The 15277-nt window shown below is 47.8% G+C and overlaps 1 protein-coding gene across 1 annotated transcript in view; it reads right to left on the reverse strand.

Annotated features, from left to right (window-relative positions):
• The window catches only part of CRACR2B (calcium release activated channel regulator 2B), a 46580-nt gene that overhangs the window by 7726 nt on the left and 23577 nt on the right, over positions 1 to 15277 (reverse strand). The window contains 8 exon segments of the mRNA XM_050897460.1: positions 2260 to 2339; positions 6513 to 6567; positions 6991 to 7062; positions 7749 to 7936; positions 10857 to 10949; positions 11080 to 11170; positions 11477 to 11623; positions 13830 to 14001. Of these exon segments, the coding sequence (XP_050753417.1) occupies positions 2260 to 2339; positions 6513 to 6567; positions 6991 to 7062; positions 7749 to 7936; positions 10857 to 10949; positions 11080 to 11170; positions 11477 to 11623; positions 13830 to 14001 (898 nt within the window).

The following is a 15277-nucleotide window of genomic DNA, read 5'->3' on the forward strand; positions in this document are numbered from 1 at the left end:
GTAACAAAGGTTTCGAGGTTGGTGAAAAGGTTTTTGACTGCAGGCAGGAGGGCAAGGGCTGGCTGATCATCCTTGAGAAGCCGCGTGCAGTGTGCATGCGTGTTACTGCCCTCTGCTGAAGGCACACAGCCATGCTCCAGGAAACCAGCCCATCACTTCCAAACACTGCTGTAGCAGAGTCTTACTGAGTTCAGGCAGCAGAAATCTGCCACAGGTGTACAAATTGCAGTGAACATGCTCACACCAGGGTCACTATGCCTGGTGTTGGCTCTGCGCTGGCCTGCATCCGCACTTGGCTCGAGGTAAGGGAGCCAGGACCCAAACGATGTTTAGTTTTTGAAGCTTCCAACCAGCCACACTGCACTCTCAATGGCAAGAAATCCCAACGACCCCTGCCCAAGCTGTGGTAGTGGGGAATAGGTGTTGCACTGACTGTGCCTACACAAGAGCAGGCCGATGCACTTTGTTCACTGGGGGTAGAGCTGTCATGGTAAGTGGAGGAACAATCTTCAAAAGAACAGCTAGAATAATCGATGTAAACTACTGGAATCATTGCTGAGGGGCAAGGCAGCATCTTAGCTCTGCCTTGGCTTTCCATGGTTAAAGAACTAGATGAAGGGAGTGAGAAGGCTTAGAACTCAACTGAAGGGCTTTATTCACCACAGATCTCTCTCTTGCCTTCATTGGCCAACAGATTGCATTTAGAAGCAAATTAGAGAGACCAGAGGCTTACTATAGTCAATCTCTTCAGAGGCAGCACATCCCACCTCTCTCTGCAACATTTTTCTCTTGCTACTAGTGCAGGAATCAAGGCAACAACTCTCCTCTCTCACTCCTGCAAGTACACCTCACCAGAGCTGCAAAATTCACCTGCTGCCATGCCTACACTTTTTCCGTGAAAGGGAGCTCATATGCCTAGTTGTCCTCTCTGCATCTGCCCCAAAAGCCAGCCCAGAGCCAGGCCAGCTGGAACCTCTCCCCATTGAAAATAGACACATCCTGGGTTTATGCCAGCAGCAGCTAGCAGGATCTTTGCAAGAAATAGCTGGGGAGGAGGATGAGAGAACTTGGTTGTCTGATCCCATGGACAGCATGTGTGCCAGTCACACAGCCATGAAAGAGCTCTGCCTCAGACCTATCCAAGAAACCTCCCAGCCTGGGCTCAAGACTGCTCCACAGTTCACCTGGTTTTCCATCAGTCCGTGAGCCCAGGAGCCTGAAGCTCAATTCTTAAATGCCACTGCCAGAACTGCAAGCATTAAGGGTGAGTTGAAGCTGGAAGAAACTCTGAGCCTAGACCTATGTCTCTGGTTGGCACCAGGAGAAACTGGGAAGCAGTGGAACCTTCTGCAGAGACCTGGTAAGACACAGGGAAGCATGCTGCCTTTAAAACTTGTTTGGGGCCAGCAGTTGCAGGGGAGATCCAGCTCCAAGCCATGTCAGGGCTGGGCTGGCCTTCCCTGCCTCTCAGAGGAACTAGGCTTTTGGCCAATACTGGTGTGCTGGTCACACAACTAGTTCGCAAGGGCTGATGCTTAATGCCAGCGCAGTTCAGGCAAGCAGGTGTACGTGGGTATTGAAGCCACTGTACAGTCTGCATGTAGGGTGAAGAAAAAAAAAAAAAAAAGGCCTTGGCCACACAGACATGTTGGCCTGCCCTGGCTGAAGGGGAGGCCTGGTGTGCCAGGTGAGCATCTGCATAGGTGTCGAGGGAGATGGGCAGGATGAACACACCTGGAGCTGGGCCCTCTCCTTGGGGCTTTCAGCTGCCAGAGAGAACACAAGCCTTGTGCAACTCCTGCCCTCTCCCATGCCCCAGGAATATGGGCTCTGGCATGAGGCGCCAAGACAGGATTTCTGCCCGAGGAGGAACTGGCACACTTGGGAGATGATCCAGTCATTTTAACGGAGCTGCCTGACTCGGTCAGAGGCAGCCTTCGTGACTCCCATCCCATGAACACTCCCATAGCTTCTGATGGCATTTAGGTTTGCTCCCCCATTGCTGCATGTAGAAGCAGCCCAGAGGGGGGCCAGCCCTCTGTGGAAATTAGCTAACAGCATCCTCAGCTTCACACTGAGCCAACACCACCTGATGCCAAGAGGCAGCTAGAGCCACAGTCAAGCCGCACCCCACCACCATGCTCCCAAAACCAGCCAGCACCAAGGTGGGAGAACTAGACACAGGACACAGCTTGACTGACATGGTACTCCAGCGGGCACGGACTGACACCACGAACACAACACAGACGCCCATCTAACCGTTTGACCAGCTTGTCGTCCAGCAGATAACTGCCTAGCACTGACCCTTTCTTCAACAGGGGCTTTTTGCTTTGAGGCGCCTGGAGGTTGAAAAGAGAAGGGATAAAGAATTCGTTAGGACCCAGGAACCTGTCCAGCCCCAGTTCAACCACTCATCACCTCTGCAGCCTGCTTCGGGGAGGTAAGGCTGGAGCAGTCCCACACCATGTGGTGGTAGCGCCCCGCCGGCAGGCTTGAATAGAGGCGAGCACAGGGCTTGCTTTTCTCAGTTCAGCTCATTTGACTCATGCAAGAAGGCATCACTGTTGCTGCTTTCCCCTTTGCAACAAAATCCATCAAAAATGGTGGTGCCCCAAACTGAACCCTTCCTCTAGCCAGCCAGAGCTTTTATTTCTGTGGCTTGTTCTCCACTTGGTCTCACAGCTGAATCTCTCTTTCCCCACCTGCCTTTTTATTATGCTGATGTTTTGTGGGACAGACCAATTGCTCCTTCCTCAGAAGGCACTAGTACCCCTCCTCCACTGGTACTCACCCAGAGCTGCACATGCACCATAGGAAAGGAAGGAGACCGCTCTGCAAAGGGCAATGCACATGCTCTGCCTTACACAAACATCCCTCTCCATGCTTTCCTCTTACTTACCTCAGACTACACACTTCCTACAGCCAGTGTTTACCAGCTCCCCAGAGAAGGTGAAAGCAGGACAACTCCTCTCACAACCCTCTTCCCCCCATACAGCAGCTTTGTCACCCCCAGCAGAGTCAAAGATGAGCAACTTGCCTGAGATCACACAGGAAAGCCTGTGGCAGAGAGAGGATTGACCTGCCAGCTCCTCCAAATACCATGCCTAGCCCCCTCACCCCCAAACGGACTGGCGAACTGCTCTGGCTACACACACAAAACACAAAGTGAGAGACAGCGTGGCAAGATGCCCATCGCCTCGGCACTGGGGGAAAGGGAGATGTACTTGCTCTGTAAACGTGGACATTTCTGACACGTCCTCACAAGTTATTTCTGGGGGTAAAGGTGGGGAAAGAAGAGTTTGCAGCCTGCCAGATCTGCCTCTGGCAGCAGTTTTGAACTGACCAAACACCTGCAGGCAGCTCTGGGCAGGCCTTCCTTCATGCTGCCCACAGCCCAGGGAAGGACTACGAAGATTATTTCTTCAATAACCCCTGGCTTATTTTAAAAGGCAAAAAATTAAGAAGCTGCTCTGTTGGCCAGAACTCCCAGGACACCTTTACTGCAATGCAGTCCAACAAAAGGAGACACTCTGGACTCCACAGAGGGCCTCACCCAACTAGGAACTTCGGGAGGGTGGGGGGGAACGGACACCAAAACATTTTTTACATATAAAACTGGTGTTCAAGAGAAGCTCCAGCCACAGAAACAATCCAGCACTGAGAGGCTCACAACTGTGGAGCACCTATCTTCCAAGGCAAAGGACCCCCAAGTGCATAGCGACTCTTTGGTCAACGTTGATATCAGGCTGTGGTTCAGCCAACCAGTGGTTCTCCAGTGGGGATGGAGGAGGAATACGTCAGGGTTTGAGCAGGTTTGCTCAAGGGCACTCTCTAGACACACAGAAAGAAGGAAATTGTGTTACAGCCCACTGGAGCTGAGTCGCAACCTTGAAGTCACCTGCGGAGCAAAGGGACTCCCAGGCAATCTGCTATGGCACCACCCTACCTGGAAGGGAAACAGCCTGAGGAGTATGTACCTGGGTAAGAAAGGAGAAACAACGGGGCACGTTTTGCCATTGGTTCTGCCATGCTTTATTGGCCTGCCAGGTTTGTGTAACATTTGGCTTTTTACCGGGATGGTAAAGGGACAGACACGACATCACAGCTGTACAACACATGATGGCAAGGATTCCACAACAACAGCACATGTACAAGCATTTTGGATGGGAAAGATTCTGGTTTATCAGCGGGATAGGAAAAATTCTCGTTTATCAGTGAAACACAAATACATGTCCAATGTAGTCAAAGTCCCAAAACACTCTTCATGATGAGCAGACATGAAATTTGCTCTGTCAACATACAGCATGGAAGCATAACTCCATAGACAGATGGGTCATGGGTGTGAAACTGAACCTGCAACCCCTGGGTCTTAAAAGCACCCAGCAGTCGTTTGCACACAGGCAGAATAGCCACACATTGCTATCTGTGACCTAGCCACTGTGGCAAAACACTGCCCCACAGTGCATGGGGCCAGGGTCTGCCAACCCTGGCAAGGCCGGAAACTCTTATGAAGAGCAAGGTATTAAGCTGGGCACTGAGAAGTGCAAAGGAGCAGCGGCTGTCAGCCACATACAGCCCAACTCCTTCCAACCACTTCAAAATCTTTGCTACGAAAGAACCACTGTTCATCACACCTTCATTTCACAGAAATAACACAACTCTTCCCAGCATTAACAGAGGGTATTAAGGCCTTGGGTTTCTTTTTAGCCTGTAAAAACATTGATAGTCTCTGGCAGAGAGTGTGTCACACACCAGGGATCCCCATCAGAAGGCTGGACTCTCCTTTTTGCCGCTGCAGGGAAGTATTGCTATTTTCTCTCCCCCTTACAGTGGGACAGGCTGAACAGCAGATCTTCTGCAGGTGTATGACGGTAGCAGCATCTCTGCAATCCCTTGGAGCCCTGCTTTCCTGCAGACTGAAACGAGAGTGGCCAACAAGATGTCCTGGCTGACAAAGGAAAAAACCTTACTCCAGTACAGGCTTCATCTGCCCAGCATGACACAGCCTTGGCCAGATGAGCAATGGTGGCAGGAGGAGTTCATCCTGCTGCCCCATCCCTACTTCCAGCACAGGGAGAAGGGAGAAAGCTGCTGTACTATGACTCTCTCTGCTAGGCTCTCTCTTCGGTCCACCTGCAACTGTCATGTTTCAGAGCAGCCCTGAGCAGGTCTCCTCTCCAGGAGAGGAGAATAGAGGAGAAGCAGACAAGCTTTGCACACACAGAGATACATACCTGAACCGTGGTCTCCATGGGCCACCCACCCCACCCACAGGAACCCAGAAGCTGATGAAGCACTACGCATGGAAAGAGGAGAACAAACCATTTTCTTTGCCTGTTTGCACTGGACTCTGCTGTGGAGTGACTGTGTTTATTACTTCTCCAAGAGGCAGCAGGAAGCTCTGGTGCACATACATACTTAACAGCTTTAAAAATGGAAGGAGGGGGTAAAAAAAAAAAGAAAAAAAGAAAATCTTCTTTCAGATTTCAGAACCACACACACAAAGGCACATGCACACGCACCTCACCTCCATCCAAAACAGTTACTGAAGTTATTTTATAGAGCTGCTGCTCCACCTGGAGAAGAACTCCAGCCTCTCCCCCAGCAGGGCATCTTGTCCCATCTGGGCACGATCCCTGTGCTTCCTTCCACGTTCCCTTACACACCAGCCAGAAAGTCTCTCACAGCCTACCACTGCCTGTCCTCACTGCAAGGCAGCTACTTCCAGATCTTCAAGTGGGGCATGGTGGCAGAGCAGGCAAAGACACATGCCAGCACGGCTGTGCCCAAGAAGAGCACAGAGCAGCCTTGCCAGTGACATTTGGGAACACAAAGACTTTTCCATGAAAAAATAAGAAGAATTAAAAATAGATCACATATTCGTACTTATCTTGGAGACCGGGAAAGGCCAGAGATGGAGTTGACTGTTCTAGATGTCAGAGAGGCCCCCAGCTTTCTCCTAGCCCTCTGACACAAGGCTCACTGCTGCACCTCCACCCCAGCAGAATTCACAGGAATGGGGAGCTGCCCCAGAGGAACATCTGAAAACATCTGCTACAAACTCAAGGGGTCAGAGAAACTCCAAAACCTTCCTGTGCCCCTCCACCCCCAGTCAGCCAGCAGCACATCTGGGAATCCATCTTCTTCCTCACCACCCAGCTCCAGGGATGCATCCAGCTTCACTCCCCTCCTCACATGTGCCCAGTGCCTGTCACAACGCATAGACCCGACGTGTGCAGCAGGCAGCACCCACTGCAGCCCTGCACGAGGCTGGGTGACAGTCACAAGCTAACGCGCCTTGGGTTAAACCCGGGCAGTTGGCAACAGTAACCAGCAGAGCTTGTCTCCAGCATGGGCAGAGGTGCTGCAAAGTCTGTATTAAGCACCACACCGGGCCTTGTGAGCTCAGGTCATTGTCCCCCGTGGAAGTGACAGGCCCCCGAATGGTGACAGCAACAGCAGCAGATGAAAGGAGGGTGGTTGGGAATTAGGATTTTCTTTCTGAGACTAACCAGCTTCTTGGCTTCAAAAGCATCTCGTTCATCTCGAAGTTTCTTGTTCATCTCTCTGCTCCAAAGGAAGACACAGGAGAGACACAGTGAAGCACTCATCAAAAATGGAGTAAAGACCAACATTTGAAAGCTAGAACAGAAAGGGAGCTTGGGACACAGATAAAGATGTTATTTATTGCCAGACATGTTGGGATTTCCATGTATCCTAGCTCAGGTAATGGGCTCCACATGGTCCCCTTAACCAGCAGGAAAGACTAAATTCCTCCAGTGGAGGGATTACTTGGTGAAATAACACAGCCTGTACTCCACCAGAGCTGGCCAGATTGCACAACTGTGTCTGGACCTAGAAAAACAAGCAGTGTCTGAGCGCTGCTTGAATACACTCCCATAGCTTTCTGTGCAAGAAATGCTGAAGTGCTGAAACCTCAGCCCCCTACGTGCACAAGAGCTCAGCAATTCCCCACAGCCCTGTTCTTACCTGAGGAGCTCCAGCTGCCGAAGGAGGCTTTGTTTCTCTTTCTGCATGTTCTTGGAGACTCTAAACACATCCCTGGGTGAAGGGGATTTTAAAAGGGGAAATAAGTTAATGGGAGAGGAAATACAAAGATCCCTTTCTCAGGTACACTCATGGTATTCTCAAAGATAAGGGCCTGCCCTATGGTAGGAGGATTCAGAGGAAGCAGCACTGCCGCGGGAGCTGGGATGGCTGGGTTGTACCCCAGCTCTCCTCCAACGTGAGGGCAGGCAACCCATTTTCTCCTTTCACACTCCAGTTTCCTCAGCTGCTAGGGATGGGAAGGATGCTCACTGCCATCTGGATCTGAAACATCCCAATGTTTTAGCTACGTATTATTAGATGAAGCCCAGAAACAGGAACACAAATGATTAGAAGAGGATCTGTAGGAATTTTATAGAGGCAATGGTGAAATGGAAAATACACAGAAGAGAAGCCTCCTTTAGACTGAGGAACATCTGTATTTTTTACGCTGCTTTTCTAGCCAAATATCAATGAACATATTCATTTCCCACTAAAGGCAGGCAGGAGGTAGCAGTATCACTCCCTGTTTAGGCCTGTAAGACCACTGGGATGTTACTTCTTTTCCTCAAGAAGAGACAGGCAATCCTCTGATGAGACCAAGGCTTCTAATTAGAGGTCCTTATTCTTTAACTACATGCCCACCCTTCCTTCTCTGCCTGGGTCCCTGTCCTGACACCCCCTTCCCTGCCCATTCCCACCTGTCCTTCTGCTCTTGCTCAAGCTGAGCCTCTTTCTGGAGCTTCTGTAATTGCCCCTTCACCGCCTCCAGCTCCCATTTGCTTTTCTCTAGCTCTTCCAGCAGGTTTTCATTCAGGTGCCGGAGCCTTTCATTCTGCACACGGGTCTCCAGCTGCTCTGAGTTCAGTGACTGTAGCTGATGTTCCAGCTGCAATGGGAGAAGAGGAGGAGGGGTTAAACACAGAGAGGAAGGGTTTTGTGCTACAATCATGCCTGTAAAAACAGGCTGAAAAAGCAGATGTAAAAAACAAGGCAGAAGGGAGGTAAACACAACTTAGCTCTACAGGACCACCAGTGGCATTGAGAAGATGAATTGGAAGCAATTATTTCTAATCACACCAGCACTGGGGAGCAAGCAATGCAGTTAGTCAGGCATAGCTGAGGAAGTGCTTCAGGCAGCATGAGGAGCTTGCTGTTGTCAGGCATTGTAGAAATCAGAGTGCAAATGAGGGTCAAAGGAGGACTGAAAAAATTTGAGCGGAAGCAGGGGTGTGTCTGTTGGGACTTATTAAGCACAGCTGTTGAAATGCATCCTCTAGTTTGGGGGCTTCCTGAGCCCATGGCAGCTGAAAGGAGGATATATCGAGGTGCTAGGGGAATCTCACACTACTCCTGGAAAGTCAAGTGACTGGGTGGCCTTTACTACTGTTGGAGACAGGACCTCGGGCTACAGATGTTGTTTAAATGCCACCAGGGCACAGCCAGACTCTAGGCAGCACAAGACCCCAGCACAACTAACAAGCCTGATCTGGGAAGTTCAAAGCCTGCTGTCATGTACTCAACCAGTGATGCAATTCCTCACAAATGGCTGGCGTAGTCTGGGAAAGAGTCAAAGACAGACGCAGAAGTCAAACCCTCCCATCTCAGATGACAAGAAGGATCATACTGACACTTCAGTATCTAGCCAGCCATATACCAGACTACCAGGGCCCTCTGCTGAAGCTGGTGCTATGCAGAAATTGTGGTACCCATCTGAGAACTTAGAGCCCCAAAATAAAATTATACAATCCATGCTTGCAACCAGAGAGGAGCACCAGGAACCAGTTCTGACCAGTGTAGTAGGTGGCAGAGTCAGCCTTCACATTTATACCTTCAGCTTGCCTTTTGTCTCAGCCTACCTTCTCCCCCTCTCAAAGGAAAAGTAAAGTGGTACACTGTGGCACAAGATAAAGTGCTTTTTTCTTGCTACCCTGCTCTCTGCCAGCACACGCATACAACAGTCATGAGCAGGGGTGAACAGCGATGACCTTTCCTAGGTTCCTTGAAACACAAGCCCCCCATCTCTCCCCGCTGAGGCTACAAGCACAAGTCACACCCAGCTTTGTCTGGAGACTTCCAGCCCTTTGGACATCAGGGAAAATTTGAGCATGACCACATATGCTGAGCAGTGGAGTTGAGACTAAGAAACGGCAACCCCTGCCCACAGCCTTTGGATCTTTCAATAAGTCAGGGGACAGGCTTTAAGTAAAGCACACCTGCCCCTCCCTAAGAAACCTCTATCACACACAACTCTCCCGTTTATGTTGTCGGTACTTGGAAGCGATACTGTAGAATAGCACGATCACAATACTGGTCTTACGCCACAAGAGGGACCTGATTATCCACATAGCTTAGTACAAGCCTCAGAGTTAAGAGCATCAGAAATGACCGTTCAAGTAAAAGTGTCCATGTAGCCCAGTACTCTGCCTTGACCCATAGCAAGAGTAGATGCTACCTAGGAAGAGCATGCCTGGACACCTAACTATGGTCCATTCCCCTCATACACCCCCAGCATCTATGGTCCCTGGACTAGGGATGTTATAGGCCACATCCCTGACTATTCCTCCTTTTAATAAACATTTACGAGCCTGTTGCCCGTTTGTTTCTCCAATCCGTTTTTGAACTGCTGGTACTGCCTGCCTGCTGTGGCAAAAAATCCAGCACTAATCTCTGTGTAAAGAAGTATGTTCTAAATCAAATTCATACTGGTCTCACTGAGTGTCCCTCACCTCTGCTGTTGCAGGATTTAGGGAATAACGGTTCTATGTGGACCTTATCCACCACCTTCCTGAGTCTATAAAGCTCACTTATATCTTCCCTCAGTCTCCTCCTCTCCAAAATCAAGACTAAGCTTTCCCAGTTTCTCTTCCTAAGGCAGATGCTCCATTTCCTTAATCACAGTAGTTCTCTTTACCTTCATACTCAAGAAGGACACAGCAGAGTTAGAGGAGACCAGAACTGCACACACCAATTGAGGCACATCAAGGGTGTGGGCACCAGGAAAATTACATCCTCTATCTTATTCTCAATATTCTTCCTGACAGCACCTAAGTTTTGCAGGCTTTTCCAGCTGCTGCACAATGAGTTGATGATTTCAGAGAAGTGCCATTTCATCCACAGCACAGCTAGGTATCCAACTTGGATACCCCCAGTTGCCAGCACCTTACAGGTACCTCCCATGACTTGTTTCTGTGGGGGCCATGTCTCAGTTCTTCAGATAAAAAGGAAAAAGACATCCAGAATGGACCATCCCATACAAATGTCCATGCCAGGGACATCAGAGCTAAAGGAAAGTTTCTGCTTTGATCTTTTCTGTGACTGATTAATCAGTACATCATTGGGTGCTGAAATGCAAATATACAGAATGTACAGCTCTAAGTGTCACAGAACTGTTCACTCTGGGTTATTTTGGAGCAGCCAGAAAACACAAACTAGAGAAATTTGGCTCATACACAGCTTTCTTAAACACCACAAAAGGCTCCAAACTCACAACTTCCAAATTTTTACCCTGTCTTCCTTGCCAAATAGTTATTGTACAACTGATAGGAAGATTGTGCCAAGAGAAAACAAAGCAGATAAGAAAATGCATGGACAAAACATTCACAGGAAGACATTACAGTTGAAGACAAACCAATCACTTGACAAACCACTTCAACACCTTCAGAGACAGGAGAGAACTAGAGTAGGTAGTACCAGATTAGCTAGTACCAACCCTCAGCAGATGAAAACCATTCTCAGTCAGAAAAGGTCTTAGCAGAAAGGCAGTAGAAGGGGACATGCTTCTTTAGAAAGGATTTGGGTCCTGTTACCTTCTTCTGGCGGTACAGGATTTTCTCCAGCTCCTGCTCTTTGCTGCGCAGTTCCTTCTGGAGCAGGTTACTCCTGTCATGTCTCAGTGCTTCCTGCAGAGGTAAAGATACACAGCTGTGCATACAACACCCAGCACGGTAAGAGCTGTTCCTCAGCCAGATGAGCCACCATCTCTGCTTCAGACCAGAGAAAGTTTGGCTTCAGCCAAGAGAGATGAGGTACCTGGCAGATCATCCTCTCCCTTTCTGCTCTGATCTGTTGCTCCATTTCTTCATAAAGGCACCTGACTTCTCGGTCATGATCTGTCTCCTTCCTACAAAAGACAGGGTGCACACAGGTCAGGAGAGAGAAAGAGAATACAGAAAGGAAACAGGAGAGGAGGGTGGAAATAGACTCCCACTAACAGCTGTGTGGCATTGAGTGGGATTTTAACTAGACTAAATGTTATGGGTGGGCACTGATGCAAAACAAACACGTGGGGATCAGATCAAGATAAAGAGTCATTTTATTACAGCAAGAAACATCTCTGCATCCTGTAACTCAGTCTCTCCTCGCATTTGAGGCAGCATCCAAACATCAGCTGGTTCCTGACAGCAAATGACCATGATGGTCTCCTTACCGCTTCAATGCCTGTTCCATAGACTCCTTCTCGTGATTCACCTCCCTTATGTATGATGAAACACGCAACAGAAACTCTTCAAAATTGGATAAGAGCTCCGGGCGCTCCTTTCGTAGCCGAGCCCAGAGCTCCTGAATCTCACATGGACTGGAGCAAGCACACGAGAGAGAAGGAAAGCAAATGAGTTTGTGTCATCTTATAGACTGTTATTCCAACTCCAACACGCACTCGGGACAGACAAACTGCCCTTTTCCTGTGACGACCTCCATTACACCATGATAGCAAAGAGGGAAGTTGGACAGTGACGGAGCATGCACGTGGAGTGAGATCTACTGCAAGGTTAAAATAAAGGAAGTCATCTGAAAGAGGAAGAGAAAAGTAATCTAGGAAGCAAACCTGGAATGATTATTTTTCCAAGTATTCAGCAATAACACATTTGGTGTCTAAACCAAGACTCGAAGAGATGAACACTCAGCAAATTTGGTGTGAGCTATGGTCAAGCAGCAAAATGTTATAGCCCAGGGATTTTAGCACACATCACATAGGTGTTTTTCTCACACCAGGACTGTACTGGTGGATGCTACTGTCCTTCTTATTTATTTATTTTACAGGTTTGGAAACTGAGGCACAAAAAAAGAAGTGAATTTGCCCAGGTGTCACATCAGGATAATAATGGAGGAAGCCTTGGAAACCCAAAGTCTTCTTTTTCTGAACCTGCAATAATGATTACACTGTTTTGGCATTTAATTCATCGCAACTTGAACACAGCACTTATAAACTTACTCTTTCCCAAAGAGTCTTATAAGCCTGCAGACATCAATTCATGCTTCTTTTTAGGGAAGAGCTTTTTATTATTATTTTTAATTTTTTTTTTTAATCCATGGAGTAGTTTGGAGGAACTGCCTTGAAATATACAGAATAATTATACCTATAGACATTATCCAAATAGATATTTTTCTTTGTCTATGTATTTGTCTCTCTTAATATTCTTTGTGAAAAAACAAACAAAAAAACCAGTCAAAAAGCTCTTGATTCCCCCTGTCACCATTGCACAATAACTTCCTTTTTCTGTCCCAAATTGAAAAAGTTACTAGCACTTCATGAAAACTTTGTGTTTTAGATAAAAGAACATAGAGTCCCGTTAATAAACAAAACCATTTCTTTCTAGCAAAAACAGTGAAGATAGTTCAGATTCCTGCTCCAACTCCAATTAGATTCTGGTTTATATTACTTCTTTACAACAGCTGGCTTAGCACAAAGGCATGACATGAAGTAGCTACTGAACTCATTGCATAAAACTGCAAGTAAGTGGTCAAAATAAAACACAGGATCATTCCACTTTAAGACTTGATACTTCTCAAAGCAGAGTGATAAACAGCAGAGTCTGTTTTTCCAGAACAGTAATATGGCCTTTCACAGTGTCATCCTATTATTTGGGGCATAACAGCTTTCCAGAGTTTTTCAGGACAGGACAAGTTGTTTAGCATTAAAAGAAACATGCAGGTGCTTTGCATCACAATGCAAATGAGACAAAAAAAAAAAAAATCTGTTTCGTGACAGATGCAGCTCTGAAAGCAGCAAACTCCTTCACTCTCAGCTTCTGTCTCCAATCCTGCCCCTACCTGGGCTGTCCCCTGCAAATTGGCAACACTGGTGGACTACGATGCCTGAAAAAAAGGGCTGCCACAGATGCAGTTGGTCACCCCAGCAGATGTGCATCAGTAAGATCCAGTTATGGATAATGCTTCACTTGGGAAGGCCCTAAAAAAAGGCTGGATGACACTGGGGCCAGCAGACTCTACTGGGGCCACGTGCAGGGGCATTAATATCAAGTTTCAAGGCTCAGGTGAGCATCCCTTGCCCAGTTTAGCCTTTCACACTCTTCAAGATCAGCCCAGTCCCAAGCAGCTCCTTGAGCACAGATCTTTCATGGAGACTCTCAGAATTAAGATTGTCTGAACATATGTGAACAGTCACACACCATTTTGGAACAGACAGCACACTCATCCTCCTTACCTCGTCTAACCCTCACATGCTTCTTTTCATTCGCTGTGTGCAGATGGGCTTCCATGCCACCGTTACATTTTACAGCTGTAGTATGAACTCTAGTTTGGGAAACTCTTTGTGAAAAGTACTACACTAAAAGTAATTGGTAACTGATGAGAAAACCCGGACTTCACTGCATTTGTTACCAAGCATATGAAAACCTGAGACAGCAGTACAGAAAGCCCAAGCAGCACTTCAGAGAGCAAGCAGCTCAGTTCACCTCTTTGGTCTTTGCTGGTACTTTGAAGTTTTGGTATTGCAAGATCAAAAGAGAGTAGAAGTAATGCCATGCAACTCCCCTACTTACTCTTCAAACATTTGGGCTGCTCCGAGCTGCTCCATCATGGAACAGAATCGTTTCTCTTCATCATCATCTGCCGGGTCCAAGTCATCTGACCAGCCTGACTCAAAGGTCTCCTCGTGTCTGGAGTGATCCATTCTCCCAGCCCCTTGACACAATTCAATCCCTATTAACTTTCCTGGTGGAAGGAGATGGGAAGAAGGAGAATAAAGAAAGTCAAATTGGATGTCATTTAATAAGCTATTTAAATGGCAGCCCAACAGAGCTCCATGAGAAGCTGCCTGCACACTGCTGGTGTAGAATACAGCTCCTGGTCAGTAAAGAGCCTCCATTCTGACGTCCTGAGTAATGTCAGTGTTCAGTCTGCAATGCTGGGACTGAAACTAGCTTCCAGCCCAACAACAGGCTGTTAGGGCTGTGCTCACATCTGTGTGAAGATGATCTACCACCCATGGCCTTGGATTCTCAGCATGTGAAGCACGCGGCATTAGGTCACTTCACTCCCATGGAACGGCGCTGTGGGTTCAGTTGCCAATGATCCCACAAGCTCCCTCTGAGACTGCAAGCCTGGCACTTAATAGCACCATGCCTCAGTTGCCCAGCTTAAAAAAAGTGAGATCATTACCCCTCCCTTCTCATGTGCTACATCTGTTCTGATTCAAGTGCTACGGGACAAGGACCGCCTCTTGCTAGGATTGTGTAGAGTGTCTGAACAAAATGAACTTACCCTCTGAGCACCCTCTCCTGCCCCATCCCACATACAGATGGCTTCCAGCTATGTGGATCCTGTTTCATGCTGAGACACATGCCATGAGAACTTCATGCTATGCAAGGCATGTGACAAATACTGGTGCTGGGAACAAATTCTTCTCAAAGAAACAAATCAAGCAATCCTATCCAAAACGCAGGACCCCATCCTGCATACAGAGGTCAGACCTCCATCAGTAGCTACTCTTTCTTTCCAAAACATATCTGCTTGGTTCAAAAGGCAGAAATGACATCCCAACTGCAAGGCCAGGAGCCAAGGATGTTCACAGCACAGATAAGAACATGAAGCTGCTCTAAGGGGAAAAATATCCACTATTTGTGTACCTCAAGTGACTTAACTCCACCACTTCTTAGCTCCATATGTCCAGAATCTAGCTGCTTCTCTCCTGCTCTTACAACGTGCTGTAAAAAAAACTTGCAGTGTGGAGATATGGGCCCTACTCAGCTTAAAGGCTGAGGCTCAGACAGTTAATTAAGGAGGTGGGCTTAGATTAGGCACTTTGGATGTCTGCTTTAAAGAAAGAGTCATTATGTCTCATTATCTCTCTTTTACAGCTGGGAAAATTGAGGTAGAGAATGATCTGAAGATGGTTTTGACATCCTAGAAGGACCTCCGATTGCTTTAAATTGAACAATTTAAATGTATGCTCTTTTGTCAGTTGTGCAGATGCACCCTGTAACCTCTC

This window comes from Gymnogyps californianus, chromosome 5 (assembly GCF_018139145.2).
Source record: "Gymnogyps californianus isolate 813 chromosome 5, ASM1813914v2, whole genome shotgun sequence".
Taxonomy (NCBI): domain Eukaryota; kingdom Metazoa; phylum Chordata; class Aves; order Accipitriformes; family Cathartidae; genus Gymnogyps; species Gymnogyps californianus.